The sequence below is a fragment of the Oncorhynchus mykiss genome, chromosome 30 (assembly GCF_057628025.1).
Source record: "Oncorhynchus mykiss isolate SJ-2025 chromosome 30, ASM5762802v1, whole genome shotgun sequence".
Taxonomy (NCBI): Eukaryota; Metazoa; Chordata; class Actinopteri; order Salmoniformes; family Salmonidae; genus Oncorhynchus; species Oncorhynchus mykiss.
The window spans coordinates 4,992,366-5,010,537 of NC_143051.1; the positions used below are offsets into that span (position 1 = coordinate 4,992,366).

Below are 18,172 nucleotides of genomic sequence, written 5' to 3' on the forward strand. Positions count from 1 at the left end.
TAACCACTAGGCTACCCTGCCGCCTCTACACTCTAACCACTAGGCTACCCTGCCGCCTCTACACTCTAACCACTAGGCTACCCTGCCGCCTCTACACTCTAACCACTAGGCTACCCTGCCGCCTCTACACTCCAACCACTAGGCTACCCTGCCGCCTCTACACTCCAACCACTAGGCTACCCTGCCGCCTCTACACTCCAACCACTAGGCTACCCTGCCGCCTCTACACTCTAACCACTAGGCTACCCTGCCGCCTCTACACTCCAACCACTAGGCTACCCTGCCGCCTCTACACTCCAACCACTAGGCTACCCTGCCACCCCATCTTGTTGGGTAATGTTAGAGAATTGCCTAATGTCAAAACTGTGTAATTTACTGTGTAATCTACAGTCATTTACTGTGTAATTTCCTGTGTAATCTACAGTCATTTACTGTGTAATTTACTGTGTAATCTACAGTAATTTACTGTGTAATCTACAGTCATTTACTATAGTAATTTACAGTGTAATCTATAGTAATGTACTGTGTAATTTACTATAGTAATTTACAGTGTAATCTACTATAGTAATTTACAGTGTAATCTACAGTAATTTACAGTGTAATTTACTGTGTAATCTACAGTAATTTACTGTGTAATCTCCTGTAGTTTTTTACTATCAGCTCTTTAAGGGAGATTTGAAATGTGTATCCTGCATTGTTTGCTATTGAATAGTTAACATAACTCAATTTAAAATATCATTAGGTTGTGTTTGTGATTTTAAAACTATTTTCTCATTACATTTCACAAAGTTATATTTTGAAATTAACAGTTGTGTTATCAGAGATGTTTTATAATCCGAATAAATGACAGGTTTTGAATTAAATACTGGGATGCGTAAAAAGTTGCCCAGTTTGGATTTTTGTACTAAGAGTTGTGAAAATGTACCACATACTTGTACAAATAGTACCAAGGGAGAAAAAAACAACTTTAATTGCACCCAATCTTGTGTGCCAAATCTAAATCAGTTCAACGAGCATTGAGGTCCAGAGTTGAGTTTTAGGGCAATTAGTACTGTCCAGGGTGCTGAAACCTCAGGGTGATGAGGTAGTACTGTCCATGTTGCTGAAACCTCAGGGTGATGAGGTAGTACTGTCCAGGGTGCTGAAACCTCAGGGTGATGAGGTAGTACTGTCCATGGTGCTGAAACCTCAGGGTGATGAGGTAGTACTGTCCAGGGTGCTGAAACCTCAGTGATGAGGTAGTACTGTCCAGGGTGCTGAAACCTCAGGGTGATGAGGTAGTACTGTCCAGGGTGCTGAAACCTCAGTGATGAGGTAGTACTGTCCAGGGTGCTGAAACCTCAGGGTGATGAGGTAGTACTGTCCAGGGTGCTGAAACCTCAGGGTGATGAGGTAGTACTGTCCATGGTGCTGAAACCTCAGTGATGAGGTAGTACTGTCCAGGGTGCTGAAACCTCAGGGTGATGAGGTAGTACTGTCCAGGGTGCTGAAACCTCAGGGTGATGAGGTAGTACTGTCCAGGGTGCTGAAACCTCAGGGTGATGAGGTAGTACTGTCCATGGTGCTGAAACCTCAGGGTGATGAGGTAGTACTGTCCATGGTGCTGAAACCTCAGGGTGATGAGGTAGTACTGTCCAGGGTGCTGAAACCTCAGGGTGATGAGGTAGTACTGTCCATGGTGCTGAAACCTCAGGGTGATGAGGTAGTACTGTCCATGGTGCTGAAACCTCAGGGTGATGAGGTAGTACTGTCCATGGTGCTGAAACCTCAGGGTGATGAGGTAGTACTGTCCATGGTGCTGAAACCTCAGGGTGATGAGGTAGTACTGTCCATGGTGCTGAAACCTCAGGGTGATGAGGTAGTACTGTCCATGGTGCTGAAACCTCAGGGTGATGAGGTAGTACTGTCCATGGTGCTGAAACCTCAGGGTGATGAGGTAGTACTGTCCATGGTGCTGAAACCTCAGGGTGATGAGGTAGTACTGTCCAGGGTGCTGAAACCTCAGGGTGATGAGGTAGTACTGTCCATGGTGCTGAAACCTCAGGGTGATGAGGTAGTACTGTCCATGGTGCTGAAACCTCAGGGTGATGAGGTAGTACTGTCCATGGTGCTGAAACCTCAGGGTGATGAGGTAGTACTGTCCATGGTGCTGAAACCTCAGGGTGATGAGGTAGTACTGTCCATGGTGCTGAAACCTCAGGGTGATGAGGTAGTACTGTCCATGGTGCTGAAACCTCAGGGTGATGCGGTAGTACTGTCCATGGTGCTGAAACCTCAGGGTGATGCGGTAGTACTGTCCATGGTGCTGAAACCTCAGGGTGATGAGGTAGTACTGTCCATGGTGCTGAAACCTCAGGGTGATGAGGTAGTACTGTCCATGGTGCTGAAACTTCAGGGTGATGAGGTAGTACTGTCCATGGTGCTGAAACCTCAGGGTGATGAGGTAGTACTGTCCATGGTGCTGAAACCTCAGGGTGATGAGGTAGTACTGTCCATGGTGCTGAAACCTCAGGGTGATGAGGTAGTACTGTCCATGGTGCTGAAACCTCAGGGTGATGTGGTAGTACTGGATTGAAGTTGCACCTAACTAACAATATTATTTAATCTTATTATTATTTAAAGAGAGTATTGTGGGTATTCTTATCTTAGATCTGCGAATAGTGGCAACTTTAATACCTCCAGTGTGATTGTAGGATCCTCAAAGGCATTCGACCATTGGAGCTAAAATGATTAGACGACTGGAGGGAACAACCAGTCCAGCACAATCCAACTGTATGTAGTTGCACCAAATTACCCACATTCAGAGCAGCTCAGACATTTTTCAAAAAATATAACAGAAACGCCTTACAGAGCAAGAATGAGACATCTAATTTGATCCTGTTACTGACGTCTGAACAGCTTTACGTCTTACTGTACATCCCAAATGGGACCCTATTCCCTACATAGTGCACTACTTTAAACCAGGGCCCATTGGAAATAGGGTGCCATTTGGGACACAGGCTTTGATATCGAAGTGGCGCTGAATGAATTCACACAAAATCAAATCTGAGAAATGAACATGCGTTGCATTGCCTTGAGCCTGCGGAAGTGACACTGCCTTCGGTGTGTGTGTGAAAGTGATGTTGCGGTACACCATTGTTAGCACCTGTGAGAACACTCAGAGGGCATGCTGTGTATGTGGTTTGTGTGTGTGTGTGCGTGTGCGTGTGTGTGTGTGTGTGTGTGTGTGTGTGTGTGTGTATTAGAGAGTGAGAGAGAAAGAGAGAGACAAAGAGCAGAGAAACAGAGCAGAGAGAGATACAGAGCAGAGAGATACAGAGCAGAGCAGAGAGAGAGAGAGATACAGAGCAGAGAGAGATATACAGAGCAGAGAGAGAGATACAGAGCAGAGAGAGAGATACAGAGCAGAGCAGAGAGAGAGAGAGAGAGACAGAGCAGTGAGAGAGATACAGAGCAGAGAGAGAGATACAGAGCAGAGAGAGAGAGATACAGAGCAGAGAGAGATAGAGATACAGAGCAGAGACAGAGAGAGATACAGAGCAGAGAGAGAGATACAGAGAGAGAGATACAGAGCAGAGAGAGATACAGAGCAGAGAGAGAGATACAGAGCAGAGAGAGAGAGATACAGAGCAGAGAGAGAGAGAGATACAGAGCATAGAGAGAGAGATACAGAGCAGAGAGAGAGAGATACAGAGCAGAGAGAGCGAGATACAGAGCAGAGAGAGAGATACAGAGCAGAGAGAGAGATACAGAGCAGAGAGAGAGATACAGAGCAGAGCAGAGAGAGAGAGAGATACAGAGCAGAGAGAGAGATACAGAGCAGAGAGAGATAGAGATACAGAGCAGAGACAGAGAGAGATACAGAGCAGAGAGAGATACAGAGAGAGAGATACAGAGCAGAGAGAGATACAGAGCAGAGAGAGAGATACAGAGCAGAGAGAGATAGAGATACAGAGCAGAGACAGAGAGAGATACAGAGCAGAGAGAGATACAGAGAGAGAGATACAGAGCAGAGAGAGATACAGAGCAGAGAGAGAGATACAGAGCAGAGAGAGAGAGATACAGAGCAGAGAGAGAGAGAGATACAGAGCAGAGAGAGAGAGATACAGAGCAGAGAGAGAGAGAGATACAGAGCAGAGAGAGACACAGAGCAGAGAGAGAGAGATACAAAGCAGAGAGAGAGAGATACAAAGCAGAGAGAGAGAGAGATACAGCGCAGAGAGAGATACAAAGCAGAGAGAGAGAGATACAGAGCAGAGAGAGAGAGATACAGAGCAGAGAGAGAGAGATACAGAGCAGAGAGAGAGATACAGAGCAGATAGAGATACAGAGCAGAGAGAGATAGAGATACAGAGCAGAGACAGAGAGAGACACAGAGCAGAGAGAGAGATACAGAGCAGAGAGAGAGAGATACAGAGCAGAGAGAGAGAGATACAGAGCAGAGAGAGAGAGATACAGAGCAGAGAGAGAGAGATACAGAGCAGAGAGAGAGAGATACAGAGCAGAGAGAGAGAGATACAGAGCAGAGAGAGAGAGATACAGAGCAGAGAGAGAGAGATACAGAGCAGAGAGAGAGAGATACAGAGCAGAGAGAGAGAGATACAAAGCAGAGAGAGAGAGATACAGAGCAGAGAGAGCGAGATACAGAGCAGAGAGAGATACAGAGCAGATAGAGATACAGAGCAGAGAGAGATAGAGATACAGAGCAGAGACAGAGAGAGACACAGAGCAGAGAGAGAGATACAGAGCAGAGAGAGAGAGATACAGAGCAGAGATAGAGAGATACAGAGCAGAGAGAGAGAGATACAGAGCAGAGAGAGAGAGATACAGAGCAGAGAGAGAGAGATACAGAGCAGAGAGAGAGAGATACAGAGCAGAGAGAGAGAGATACAGAGCAGAGAGAGAGAGATATAGAGCAGAGAGAGAGAGATACAGAGCAGAGAGAGAGAGATACAGAGCAGAGAGAGAGAGATACAGAGCAGAGAGAGAGAGATACAGAGCAGAGAGAGAGAGATATAGAGCAGAGAGAGAGAGATACAGAGCAGAGAGAGAGAGATACAGAGCAGAGAGAGAGAGATACAGAGCAGAGAGAGAGAGATACAGAGCAGAGAGAGAGAGATACAGAGCAGAGAGAGAGAGATACAGAGCAGAGAGAGAGAGATACAGAGCAGAGAGAGAGAGATACAGAGCAGAGAGAGAGAGATACAGAGCAGAGAGAGAGAGATACAGAGCAGAGAGAGAGAGATACAGAGCAGAGAGAGAGAGATACAGAGCAGAGAGAGAGAGATACAGAGCAGAGAGAGAGAGATACAGAGCAGAGAGAGAGAGATACAGAGCAGAGAGAGAGAGATACAGAGCAGAGAGAGAGAGATACAGAGCAGAGAGATACTTTTTTTTACTTTGTCCTTCTTCAATGAAACATTCTCATTTCATTAAAACCTCACCCCCCCCCCCCCCCTTAAAATAAAACACCAAAATATATAATGTACTGCATACATAGACCATACTCACCTTTCCCTCTACCACAATACACAAAACACCACACCTCACAATAACCCCCCAAAAAACGCACTTCTTCAACCGTATATCCAAAACATCTCCCCAGCTATACAGACAGCCCCCCCCCCCCCCCCTCAACACACCATATCTTCTGAAACATCGCCACACTTATCATTTTATACAACTCAAATTCCACCCTGAGGCGCGCAGAGACCATCCCATTCAACAATAGTAAAGGGTCTGTTACCCCCCCCACTTTATGATCCTGTTCTTCCTTGTTAAATAGCCAACTTTGTCTGAGCAAAGAGAAAATTCAACAAAAAACATTTGGCCTTCTCCTTATTTGAATACCTGTATGTATAAACATCCCAACAGTAAAAACCACCCCCAACCTCTCACACAGACATTCCAACAGAGACATTAATGGCATTAACCTGGTGCACACAGAAAACACATGAATCACAGTTTCTCTCATATCCCCTTTCCAATTCCCGGTTCAATCTGTGCCAACCAGCTGTTAGTGGCTCCATGTAGAACCCTCCACTGGAGGTCCCCTGATCTCTTTGGTACTGGGGGTTTGTAGAGCCCCCTTCACCTAAAACCCACCGTACTCTCCGCCCCACATACCCCCTGCCACTGACGTGCCTTCACTCCTGTTAGGCTTCTAATGTTCCTAACCTTAACGCAGAGGTTGTAGAGGGCTTTACCTCCCACATCCTCAAACTCCCCCAGGCTCAGAGTGTTAAAATCTAACAAGTCCTCCAGACCCCCTTGCCAGTCCCCAGTCTCTGCCGTTATCTGCAGTGGAAGAAACATTGGTGGCCCCTCCCCATTTGGCTGCTCAAACACCCCCCCTTAGCGGCTCAGACAGTGCCTCCTTGACCTCCTCCAGGAATGTTTCCAGCAGCCTAAGAGACGTTATTCCTGTTTGTTGTGCCAGGACTTCCAGGGGTTTCCACCCCTCCTCTCCCAACAGACGCAGGTCACCAGCCTTAGTGAGCCTGCTGCCATCAGTCGCCTCTAAAGAGTGGCCAAATGAAACGATCTCAAAAGGATGGCTGGGTTGTGGAAGATAGGCTCCTCCCACACCCACAGCCCAGGCTCCACATCTCGTTCTCATGTGGGTCTTAGCATCTGCCAGGCCCTCAGCATTGCAGAGTAAAAATCAGAGAGACCTGCTGTACTCAGCCTCTCCAGCTTCAAGAGGAACTGCTGCCGGTCCAACTCTAATCCACCAGATCTCCTCAGCAGTGTGCATGCTGGCTCCCTCCAGCTGACATCCGTATGGTACAGCAGTCTCTGTGCCGCCTTTAGTCTGAATGTAGCCACCCTGCTCTCTAGTTCCACCAGGGCCTGTCCTCCTTCGTGGATGGTCATGTACAACACTGCCGCCCTCAGCCAGTGATGGCCCGACCAAAAGAAGTCCACCAGCTTGCGTTGCAGGTTGGCGAGCAGACTGGTGGGGATGTTGAGGACAGCCAGTTTATGCCACAGGGAAGATGCCACCAGGTTGTTGATTTTCAGCACCCTCCCTCTCTATGAAACTTGGGACAGGGGCCACCTCCACCTGGCCAGTCTTGACACCACTGCCTGTGACAGCTCCTCCCAGTTCTTCCTGACCCACCTCGCCGAGCCCAGATACACCCCCGACATTTTAAGCCCTTCACAAGCCCACTGCAAACCCCTTGGAAGCAGAGGGACCCTATCCCCCCATGCCCCACATAGCAGAGCTTCTCTCTTACTCTAGTTTACCTTAGCTTACGAAGCTCCCTCGTAGCTCCCTCGTAAACCTTCAGACTGCCTGCATATCCTGCCCATATCCTGCCCATCCCAACCATCACAGAAACGTCATCTGCATATGCTGGCACTGCTATGCCTGTCAACACACCCATGCCTGTCCAGCACACTCCCTATAGTCTCCTGCGAAGCAGTCCCAAAAAAAGCTCAATGGCTAGTGTATATACGTACCTCCCCCGATAGAGGGTGTCCTTGTCTCATGCCCCGTCTCACCCAGACTGGCCTACTGAGCCCCCCTCCCACCTTGACCAAACACAGACATCACATTAACCTCTCTAGGGGGTGTGGGACGCTAACGTCCCACCTGGCCAACATCCAGTGAAATTGCAGAGCGTCAAATTCAAAAACAGAAATACTCATTATAAAAAAAATTGAAACATATAAGTGTTATACACCAGCTTAAAGATAAACTTCTTGTTAAAACCTGTTATGGATGATGCGAATTTTCGCAGCTTTTTGTTAAAAATCGCGCAACATTTCAAAGTCCTGCTACTCATGCCAGGAATATAGTATATGCATATGATAAGTATGTGTGGATAGAAAACACTCTGAAGTTTCTAAAACTGGTTAAATCGGGTCTGTGGCTATAACAGAACGTGTTTAGGAGTAAAAATCCCTGGTAAAACTGTTTACCAAAAAGAAAAACAAAATATTCGTCCGCCATTCAATCAATTGTTTAAGACGAGGGAAAATATATGCAAACCCTGTAAACGCCTACAGCTTCCACACGATGTCACCATTGATATCAATATCAGAATCATTTATCCCTGGTTGCAACACAAATAGACCCCTCCCTTCTTCTGACGCACCTTTAGGATGTTGTGAAACTGAAAAAATGGACGATGTTTTCCAGACTTGCTGCTATCGAATACAGATCGCCCCGTGATCAATTTGATACATCATTAACGTTTATTAATACCTAAAGTTGGTTTAGAAACGTCGTTTGAAGTGATTTGTAAAAGTTTATAGGCGACTTTTGTAATTTTAAAAAGTGACGTTGCGTCTTGTAAATGGACTTTTTGCAGCATCAGACTGGCCTTCAGCAAATGACATTTTGGGTATACAATGACGGATTTAATCGGGAAAAATACCCAATTGTGATGTTTATGGGACATATAGGAGTGCCAACAAAGAAGCTCGTCCAAGGTAATGAATGTTTTTATATTTTTTTTCTGCGTTTTGGGTAGCGCCGGCTACCGCAAAATCTGTTGTTTACGTGTCGTGCTGGTATTTTGGGGGGTGCATGCTATCAGATAATAGCTTCTCATGCTTTCGCCGAAAAGCATTTTACAAATCTGACTTGGTGGCTAGATTCACAACGAGTGTAGCTTTAATTCAGTACCTAGCATGTGTATTTTAATGAAAGTTTGAGATTTAACGAGTACTAAGTAAAGTACTATAGGTGGCGCTCTGAAAATTCCGCTGAGCTATCCCTCTGCAGGGATCACCTCCATAAGAAGTTCCAACCGCTGTGTCAGATTTCAAAAAGGTTTTACGGCAAAAGTAAACCATTCAATTATCTTAGAACAGCGCCCAGCAGACAAATCATTACAAACAGTAACCAGCAAAGTAGAGGAGTAACAAAAGTTAGAAATAGCGATATAATTAATCACTTACCTTTGATGATCTTCATATGGTTGCACTCCCAAGACTCCATGTCACACAATAAATGTTCATTTTGTTGATAAAGTGAATCTTTATATTCAAAAACCTCAGTTTTGTTGCTGCGTTTTGTTCAGTAACCCATTGGAACAAAGCACGTTCACAACAGACAGACAAAAAAAATCAATAAAGTACCATAAAAGATCATAGAAACATGTCAAACGATGTTTGTAATCAATCCTCAGGTCCTCAGGTTTTTTTTGTGATAAATAATCGATCATATCTCAACCGGACAAAAGTTACGTCAATAGAAAAGAAAAACGAGAAATGCTCCCGCTGGACTCATGTCTGGAAATGTCCACTGTCCTCTCATTGGAAGTGCTGTTGCTCCCTCATTTTTCAGAGTAAAAGCCTGAAACTCAACCTAAAGGCTGACCACATGTTAAGTCTTTGTATGGTGGATTTCAATGGAAAAACACAATTTCAAAATAATAGCACTTCATGGATGAATTTTCCTCAGGTTTTCACCTGCCAAATCAGTTCTGTTATACTCACAGACAATATTTTAACAGTTTTGGAAACTTTAGAGTGTTTCCTATCCAAATCTACCAATTATATACATATTCTGGCCTGAGTAGCAGGCAGTTTACTTTGGGCATGCTTTTCATCCAAAATTCCGAATGCTGCCTCCTACCCTAGAGAGGTTAACATAGAGAGGTCAAGCCTAGCGAAGTTAAACACTAAAGGTCTTTACCTAACACATCCATAAACGTATCATAACTTTGAATTGGCATCATTCTGAACAGTTGTAACCTCCTTGCATCAGCAAAACCTGAGACTTATGATTCAGGACTAAACAAATTAGTTTAATTATTTATTTACTAGCTAATTAGAAAGAAATAGAAATACTCATTATAAAAATTCAGAAAACAAAACACATATTTTACATAGGTTTAAAGATGAACTTCTTGTTAAATCAACCACAGTGTCATATTTATAAAATGCTTTTCGGAGAAAGCATACCTAGCCCAGAACATACCTAGCCCAGAACATAGCCCAGTTGACAAATTATTGCAAACAGTAACCAGCCAAGCAGAAGCGTTACAAAACTCAGAAATAGAGATAGAATTAATCCCTTACCTTTGATGATCTTCATATGGTGGCAATCAGAAGACATTCATTTACTCAATAAATGTTCCTTTTGTTCAATGAAGTCTCTTTATATCCAAAAACCTCTGTTTTGTTAGCGCGTTTTCTTCAGTAATCCACAGGCTCAAACTCAGTCAAAACAATCAGACAAAAAAATCTAAATTGTATCCGTAAAGTTCATAGAAACATATCAAACAATGTTTATATTCAATCCTCGGGTTGTTTTTTTAGCCTAAATGATCTGTAATATTTCAACCGGACAATAACGTTGTCAATATAAAAGGTAAACAAGAAATGCACATGCGCCTGAACAAACTCTGTATTACGTTTGGGTCCACTCTTTCAGACTGGTCTTACTCCCTCATTTATAAGAATACAAGCCTGAAACGATTTCTAAAGACTGTTGACATCTAGTGGAAGGCATAGGAATTGCAAATACAGTCCTATGTCAATGGATACTGTAATGGCATTGAATAGAAAACTACAAAACAAAAACTACAAAACAAAACTACTTCCTGAATGGATTTTTCTCAGGTTTTTGCCTGCTAAATCAGTTCTGTTATACTCACAGACACTATTTCAACAGTTTTGGAAACTTTAGAGTGTTTTCTATCCAGATCTACCAGTTATATGCATATCATATCTCCTGGGCCCGAGTAGCAAGCCATTACATTTTGGCATGCTTTTCATCCAAAATTCCGAATGCTGCCCCCTACCCTAGTGAGGTTAAACAGATCCTCATGGTCCACTCTATCAAAAGCCATCTCTTGATCTAAAGAGACCAGTCCAGTGTTCACACTATAAACTCTTGACAAGTCCAACATGTCCCTGATTAACCTCTCTTGGGTAGGGGGCAGTATTTTGACATCTGGATGAAAAGCGTGCCCAAAGTAAACTGCCTGTTACTCAGGCCCTGAAGCTAGGATGTGTATATAATTGGTAGATACTCAGGCCCTGAGTAACAGGCAGAACTGATATGGTGAAACCCAGGGGACAAACCACCCCTGCCCCCCCCCCCCCCCCCCCCCCACAAAAAAAATAAATAATCAGCCTACCCCTATTTTCAATGGCAATCACTTTTATTATAAGATTGCAGTTCATAGGGCTTCCACTAGATGTCAACAGTCTTTAGAAAAGAGTTTCAGGCTGGTTTTTGGAGAAATGAGCCAGAAATTTTAGTTTTTCTGGGTGACTCCCATTATGGCTGTAGTGTTTCCAAGCGCGTGAATGAGAGCTCGTTCTTTGGTATTTTTCAGACAGTAACGATTATCCATCATAAATTGTATTGGTTGTTTACGTATTAGGGTACCTAAGGTTTGATTAAACGTTGTTTGACTTGTGTGGATAAGTTTAATATATTAATTTTGTATGCATTTTGATGGAGGGAAACTGGGTGGATTATTGACTGAAGCGTGCCAGCCAAACTGAGTTAGTCTATAGTCTAGGATTATGAGGAAAAACATTAAGATCCACAACAAAACTAGGTCCAGAGTATGACTGTGGCAGTGAGTAGGTCCGGAGACATGTTGGACAAATCTCACTGAGTCGATGATGGCTCCGAAAGCCATTTTGGAGTGGGTCTGTGGACTTTTCCATGTGAATATTAAAGTCACCAATCATGTGAATATTATCTGCCATGACTACAAGATCCGATAGGAATTCAGGGAACTCAGTGAGGAACACTGTATATGGCCCAGGAGGCCTGTAAACAGTAGCTATAAAAAGGTGATTGAGTAGGCTGCATAGATTTCATGACTAGAAGCTCAAAAGACGATAATGTGTTTTCTTTTTTTAAAAATTGAAATATGCTATCATAAATGTTAGCAACACCTCTGCCTTTGCGGGATGCGCGTTGGATGTGGTCACTAGCGTAACCAGGAGGTGAGGCCTCATTTAACACAGTAAATTCATCAGGCTTAAGCCATGCTTCAGTGAGGCCAATCACATCAAGATTATCATCAGTGATTAGTTCATTGACTAGAACTGCCTTTGAAGTGAGGGATCTAACATCAAGTAGCCCTATTTTGAGATGTGAGGAATCACGATCTCTTTCAATAATGGCAGGAATGGAGGAGGTCTTTATTCTCGTGAGGTTGCTAAGGTGAACACCGCCATGTTTAGTTTTGCCCAACCTAGATTGAGGCACAGACACGGTGTCAATGTGGATAGCTGAGCTGACTACACTGACTGTGCTAGTGGCAGACTCCACTAAGCTGGCAGGCTGGCTAACAGCCTGCTGCCTGGCCTGCACCCTATTTAATTGTGGCGCTAGAGGAGTTAGAGCCCTGTCTATGTTGGTAGACAAGATGAGAGCACCCCTCCAGTTAGGATGGAGTCTGCCACTCCTCAACAGGCCAGGCTTGGTCCTGTTTGTGGGTGAGTCCCAGAAAGCCAGTCCAATTATCTACAAATGGGAGTGACCAGTGAGATATACCTGTTGGAGCGGGTGCTGCTATGGTGACCAGTGAGCTGAGATAAGGCGGGGCTTTACCTAGCAGAGACTTGAAGATAACCTGTAGCCAGTGGGTTTGGCGACGAGTATGAAGCGAGGGCCAACCAACGAGAGCGTACAGGTCGCAATGGTGGGTAGTGTATGGGGCTTTGGTGACAAAACGGATGGCACTGTGATAGACTGCATCCAGTTTGAAGAGTAGAGTGTTGGAGGCTATTTTACAAATGACATCACTGAAGTCGAGGATCGGTGGGATGGTCAGTTTTACGAGGGTATGTTTGGCAGCATGAGTGAAGGATGCTTTGTTGCAAAGTAGGAAGCCAATTCTAGATTTAATTTTGGATTGGAGATGTTTGATGTGAGTCTGGAAGGAGAGTTTACAGTCTAACCAGACACCTAGGTATTTGTAGTTGTCCACATATTCTAAGTCAGAGCCATCCAGAGTAGTGATGCTGGACGGGCGAGCAGGTGCGGGCAGTGATCGGTTGAATAGCATGCATTTAGTTTTACTTGCTTTTAAGAGCAGTTGGAGGCCACGGAAGGAGAGTTGTATGGCATTGAAGCTTGCTTGGAGGGTTGTTAACACAGTGTCCAAAGAAGGGCCAGAAGTATAGAGAATGGTATCGTCTGCGTAGAGGTGGATCAGAGAATCACCAGCAACAGGAGCGACATCATTGATGTATACAGAGAAGATAGTCGGCCCTAGGATTGTACCCTGTGGCACCCCCATAGAGACTGCCAGAGGTCTGGAAAACAGGCCCTCCGATTTGACACACTGAACTCTGTCTGCGAAGTAGTTGGTGAACCAGGCGAAGCAACCATTTGAGAATCCAAGGCTGTCGAGTCTGCCAATAAGAATGTGGTGATTGACAGAGTCGAAAGCCTTGGCCAGGTCGATGAATACGGCTGCACATTAATGTCTCTTTTCGATGGCGGATATGATGTTGTTTAGACCCTTGAGCATGACTGAGGTGCACCCAGGACCCGCTCTGAAACCAGATTGCATAGCGGAGAAGGTACGGTGGCATTCGAAATGATCGGTAATCTGTTTGTTAACTTGGCTTTCGAAGACCTTAGAAAGACAGGGTAGGATAGATATACGTAGGTCTGTAGCAGTTTGGGTCTAGAGTGTCCAGGGTAGGTTGGCCGGGGTGTTAAGTATGTCCCAGTTTAGGTCACCTAATAGCACAAGCTCAGAAGATAGATGGGGGGCAAACAATTCATATATGGTATCGAGGGCACAGCTGGGGGCAGAGGGAGGTCTATAGCAAGCGGCAACAGTGAGAGACTTGTTTCTGGAAAGGTGCATTTTTCGAAGTAGAATCTCAAATTGTTTGGGTACAGACTTAGATAGTAATACAGAACTCTGTAGGTTATCTCTGCAGTAGATTGCAACTCCGCCCCCTTTAGCAGTTCTATCTTGGTGGAAAATGTTATAGTTAGGGATGGAAATGTCTGGGTTTTTGGTGATTTTTCTAAGCCAGGATTCAGACACGGCTAAGACATCAGGGTTGGCGGAGTGTGCTAAAGCAGTGAGTAAAACAAACTTAGGGAGGAGGCTTCTAATGTTAACATGCATGAAACCAAGGCTTTTACGGTTACAGAAGTCAACAAAAGAGAGCGCCTGGGGAATAGGAGTGGAACTAGGCACTGCAGGACCTGGATTAACCTCTACATCACCAGAGGAACAGAGGAGGAGTAGGATAAGGGTACGGCTAAATGCTAAATGAACTGGCCGTCTAGCATGTTCGGAAAACAGAGAGGTAAAAGAGCAGGTTTCTGAGCACGAGAGCATAGATTCGAGTGTACAGACTAAGGTAAGGTAGGATGTGAGTACATTGGAGCTAAACCTAGGCATTGAGTAATGATGAAAGAGATAAAGTCTCTAGAGATGTTTGAACCAGGTGATGTCATCGCATATGTAGGAGGTGGAACAACATGGTTGGTTAAGGCATATTGAGAAGAAAAATATACATACACATGGGACGAGACAAGACAACGATGTCTGACTGCTACGCCATCTTGGATGTGATGATATCAGCTGATGTAAGAAGAGCTATATAAATACATTTGATATATATATAGTGTTATAGAGAAAATATAGAGGGGTAAAGAGGATATATATAGAGGTATAGAAGGGTATATATGATATAGATGGGTATAGAGGGTATAGAGGGGTATATAGATGGGTATAGAGAATATAGAAGGGTGTAGAGGGTATAGAGAGGTATATAGAGGGGTATAGATAATATAGAAGGGTATAGAGGGTATAGAGAGGTATATAGATGGGTATAGAGAATATAGAAGGGTATAGAGGGTATAGAGAGGTATATAGAGGGGTATAGAGAATATAGAAGGGTATAGAAGGGTATAGAGGATATAGAGAGGAATATAGATGGGTATAGAGAATATAGAAGGGTATAGATGGGTATAAAGAGGTATAGATGGGTATAGAGAAGATAGAAGGGTATAGAGGATATAGGTAGGTATAGAGAGGTATAGATGGGTATAGAGAATATAGAAGGGTATAGATGGGTATAAAGAGGTATAGATGGGTATAGAGAAGATAGAAGGGTATAGAGGATATAGGTAGGTATAGAGAGGTATAGATGGGTATAGAGAATATAGAAGGGTATAGATGGGTATAAAGAGGTATAGATGGGTATAGAGAATATAGAAGGGTATAGATGGGTATAAAGAGGTATAGATGGGTATAGAGAATATAGAAGGGTATAGATGGGTATAAAGAGGTATAGATGGGTATAGAGAAGATAGAAGGGTATAGAGGATATAGGTAGGTATAGAGAGGTATAGATGGGTATAGAGAATATAGAAGGGTATAGATGGGTATAGAGAGGTATAGATGGGTATAGAGAAGATAGAAGGGTATAGAGGATATAGAGGGGTATAGATGGGTATAGAGAAGATAGAAGGGTATAGAGGATATAGGTAGGTATAGAGAGGTATAGATGGGTATAGAGGATATAGAGAGGTATAGAGAGGTTTAGATGGGTATAGAGAGGTATAGAGGGTATAGAGGGTATAGATGGGTATAGAGGGTATAGAGGATATAGATGGGTATAGAGGATATAGAGGGGTATAGATGGGTATAGAGGATATAGAGAGGTATAGAAGGGTATAGATGAAATAGAGGGTATAGAAGATATGGATGGGTATAGAGGATAGAGAGGTATAGATGGGTATAGAGGATAGATGGGTATAGAGAGGTTTAGATGATAGAGGGGTATAGATGGGTATAGAGAGGTATAGATGGGTATAGAGGGGTATAGATGGGTATAGAGGATATAGAGAGGTATAGAGAGGTTTAGATGGGTATAGAGAGGTATAGAGGGTATAGAGGTATAGATTGGTATAGAGGATATAGAGTGGTATAGATCGTATAGAGGATATAGAGTGGTATAGAGGGGTATAGAGGATATAGAGAGGAATAGATGGGTAAAGAGGATATAGAGAGGTATAGAAGGGTATAGATGAAATAGAGGGTATAGAGGATATAGATGGGTATAGAGGGGTATAGAGGATATAGAGGGGTATAGATGGGTAAAGAGGATATAGAGATGTATAGAAGGGTATAGATGAAATAGAGGGTATAGAGGGTATAGAGGATATAGATGGGTATAGAGGGGTATAGATGGGTATAGAGGATATATAGAGGTATAGAAGGGTATAGATGGAATATAGGGTATAGAGGGTATAGAGGATATAGATGGGTATAGAGGGGTATAGATGGGTATAGAGGATATAGAGAGGTATAGAAGGGTATAGATGAAATAGAGGGGTATAGAGGGTATAGAGGATATAGAGGGGTATAGATGGGTAAAGAGGATATAGAGAGGTATAGAAGGGTATAGATGATATAGAGGGTATAGAGGATATATAGAGGATATAGAGAGGTATAGAAGGGTATAGATGAAATAGAGGGTATAGAGGGTATAGAGGAAATAGATGGGTATAGAGGGGTATAGATGGGTATAGAGGATATAGAGAGGTATAGAAGGGTATAGATGAAATAGAGGGTATAGAGGGTATAGAGAATATGGATGGGTATAGACAGGTATAGATGGGTATAGAGATGTATAGATGGGTATAGAGAGGTATAGATGATATAGAGAGGTATAGATGGGTATAGAGGATATATAGAGAGGTATAGATGGGTATAGATGATATAGAGGGGTATAGAGGATATAGATGGGTATAGAGGATAGAGAGGTATAGATGGGTATAGAGGATAGATGGGTATAGAGAGGTTTAGATGATAGAGGGGTATAGATGGGTATAGAGAGGTATAGATGGGTATAGAGGGATATAGGTGGGTATAGAGGATATAGAGAGGTATAGAGAGGTTTAGATGGGTATAGAGAGGTATAGAGGATATAGAGAGGTATAGAGAGGTTTAGATGGGTATAGAGAGGTATAGAGGCATAGATTGGTATAGAGGATATAGAGTGGTATAGATGGTATAGAGGATATAGAGTGGTATAGAGGGGTATAGAGGATATAGAGAGGAATAGATGGGTAAAGAGGATATAGAGAGGTATAGAAGGGTATAGATGAAATAAAGGGTATAGAGGATATAGATGGTATAGAGAGGTATAGATGGGTATAGAGGATATGGAGAGGTATAAAGGGTATAGATGAAATAGAGGGTATAGAGGGTATAGAGGATATAGATGGGTATAGAGGGGTATAGAGGATATAGAGGGGTATAGATGGGTAAAGAGGATATAGAGAGGTATAGAAGGGTATATATGAAATAGAGGGTATAGAGGATATAGATGGGTATAGATGGGTATAGAGGATATAGAGAGGTATAGAAGGGTATAGATGAAATAGAGGGTATAGAGGGTATAGAGGATATAGATGGGTATAGAGAGGTATAGATGGGTATAGAGGATATAGAGAGGTATAGATGGGTATAGATGATATAGAGGGGTATAGAGGATATAGATGGGTATAGAGGATATAGAGGGGTATAGAGGATATAGAGAGGTATAGATGGGTAAAGAGGATAATGAGAGGTATGGAGAGGTATAGATGGGTATAGAGGGGTATAGATGGGTATAGAGGATATAGAGATGTATAGAGAGGTTTAGATGGGTATAGAGAGGTATAGAGTGTATAGAGGTATAGATGGGTATAGATGGGTATAGAGGATATAGAGAGGTATAGAAGGGTATAGATGGGTATAGAGAGGTATAGAGTGTATAGAGGTATAGATGGGTATAGAGGATATAGAGTGGTATAGATGGTATAGAGAGTATAGAGGATATAGAGTGTTATAGAGGATATAGATGTGTATAGAGGATATAGAGGGGCATAGAGGATATAGAGAAGTATAGATGGGTAAAGAGGATATAGAGAGGTATAGAAGGGTATAGATGAAATAGAGGATATAGATGGGTATAGAGAGGTATAGATGGGTATAGAGGATATAGAGAGGTATAGATGGATATAGAGGGATATAGATGGGTATAGAGGATAGATGGGTATAGAGGGGTATAGATGATATAGAGAGGTATAGATGATAGAGGGGTATAGATGGGTATAGAGAGGTATAGAAGGGTATATATGATATAGAGGGGTATAGAGGGTATAGAGGATGTAGAGAGGTATAGAGGATATAGATGGGTATAGATGGGTATAGAGAGGTTC

General features: G+C 43.3%; 1 protein-coding gene across 1 annotated transcript; it reads right to left on the bottom strand.

The window, feature by feature from the left end:
• Positions 1-1,045: 1,045 nt before the first annotated feature.
• On the bottom strand, positions 1,046-5,322 carry LOC149970181 (uncharacterized; the record flags this gene model as incomplete). Its single annotated transcript, XM_090227433.1, has 2 exons — positions 1,046-1,256; positions 4,745-5,322. Coding segments are annotated over 2 exons (789 nt in total), but the record flags the coding sequence as incomplete, so codon positions are not given.
• Positions 5,323-18,172: the final 12,850 nt, after the last annotated feature.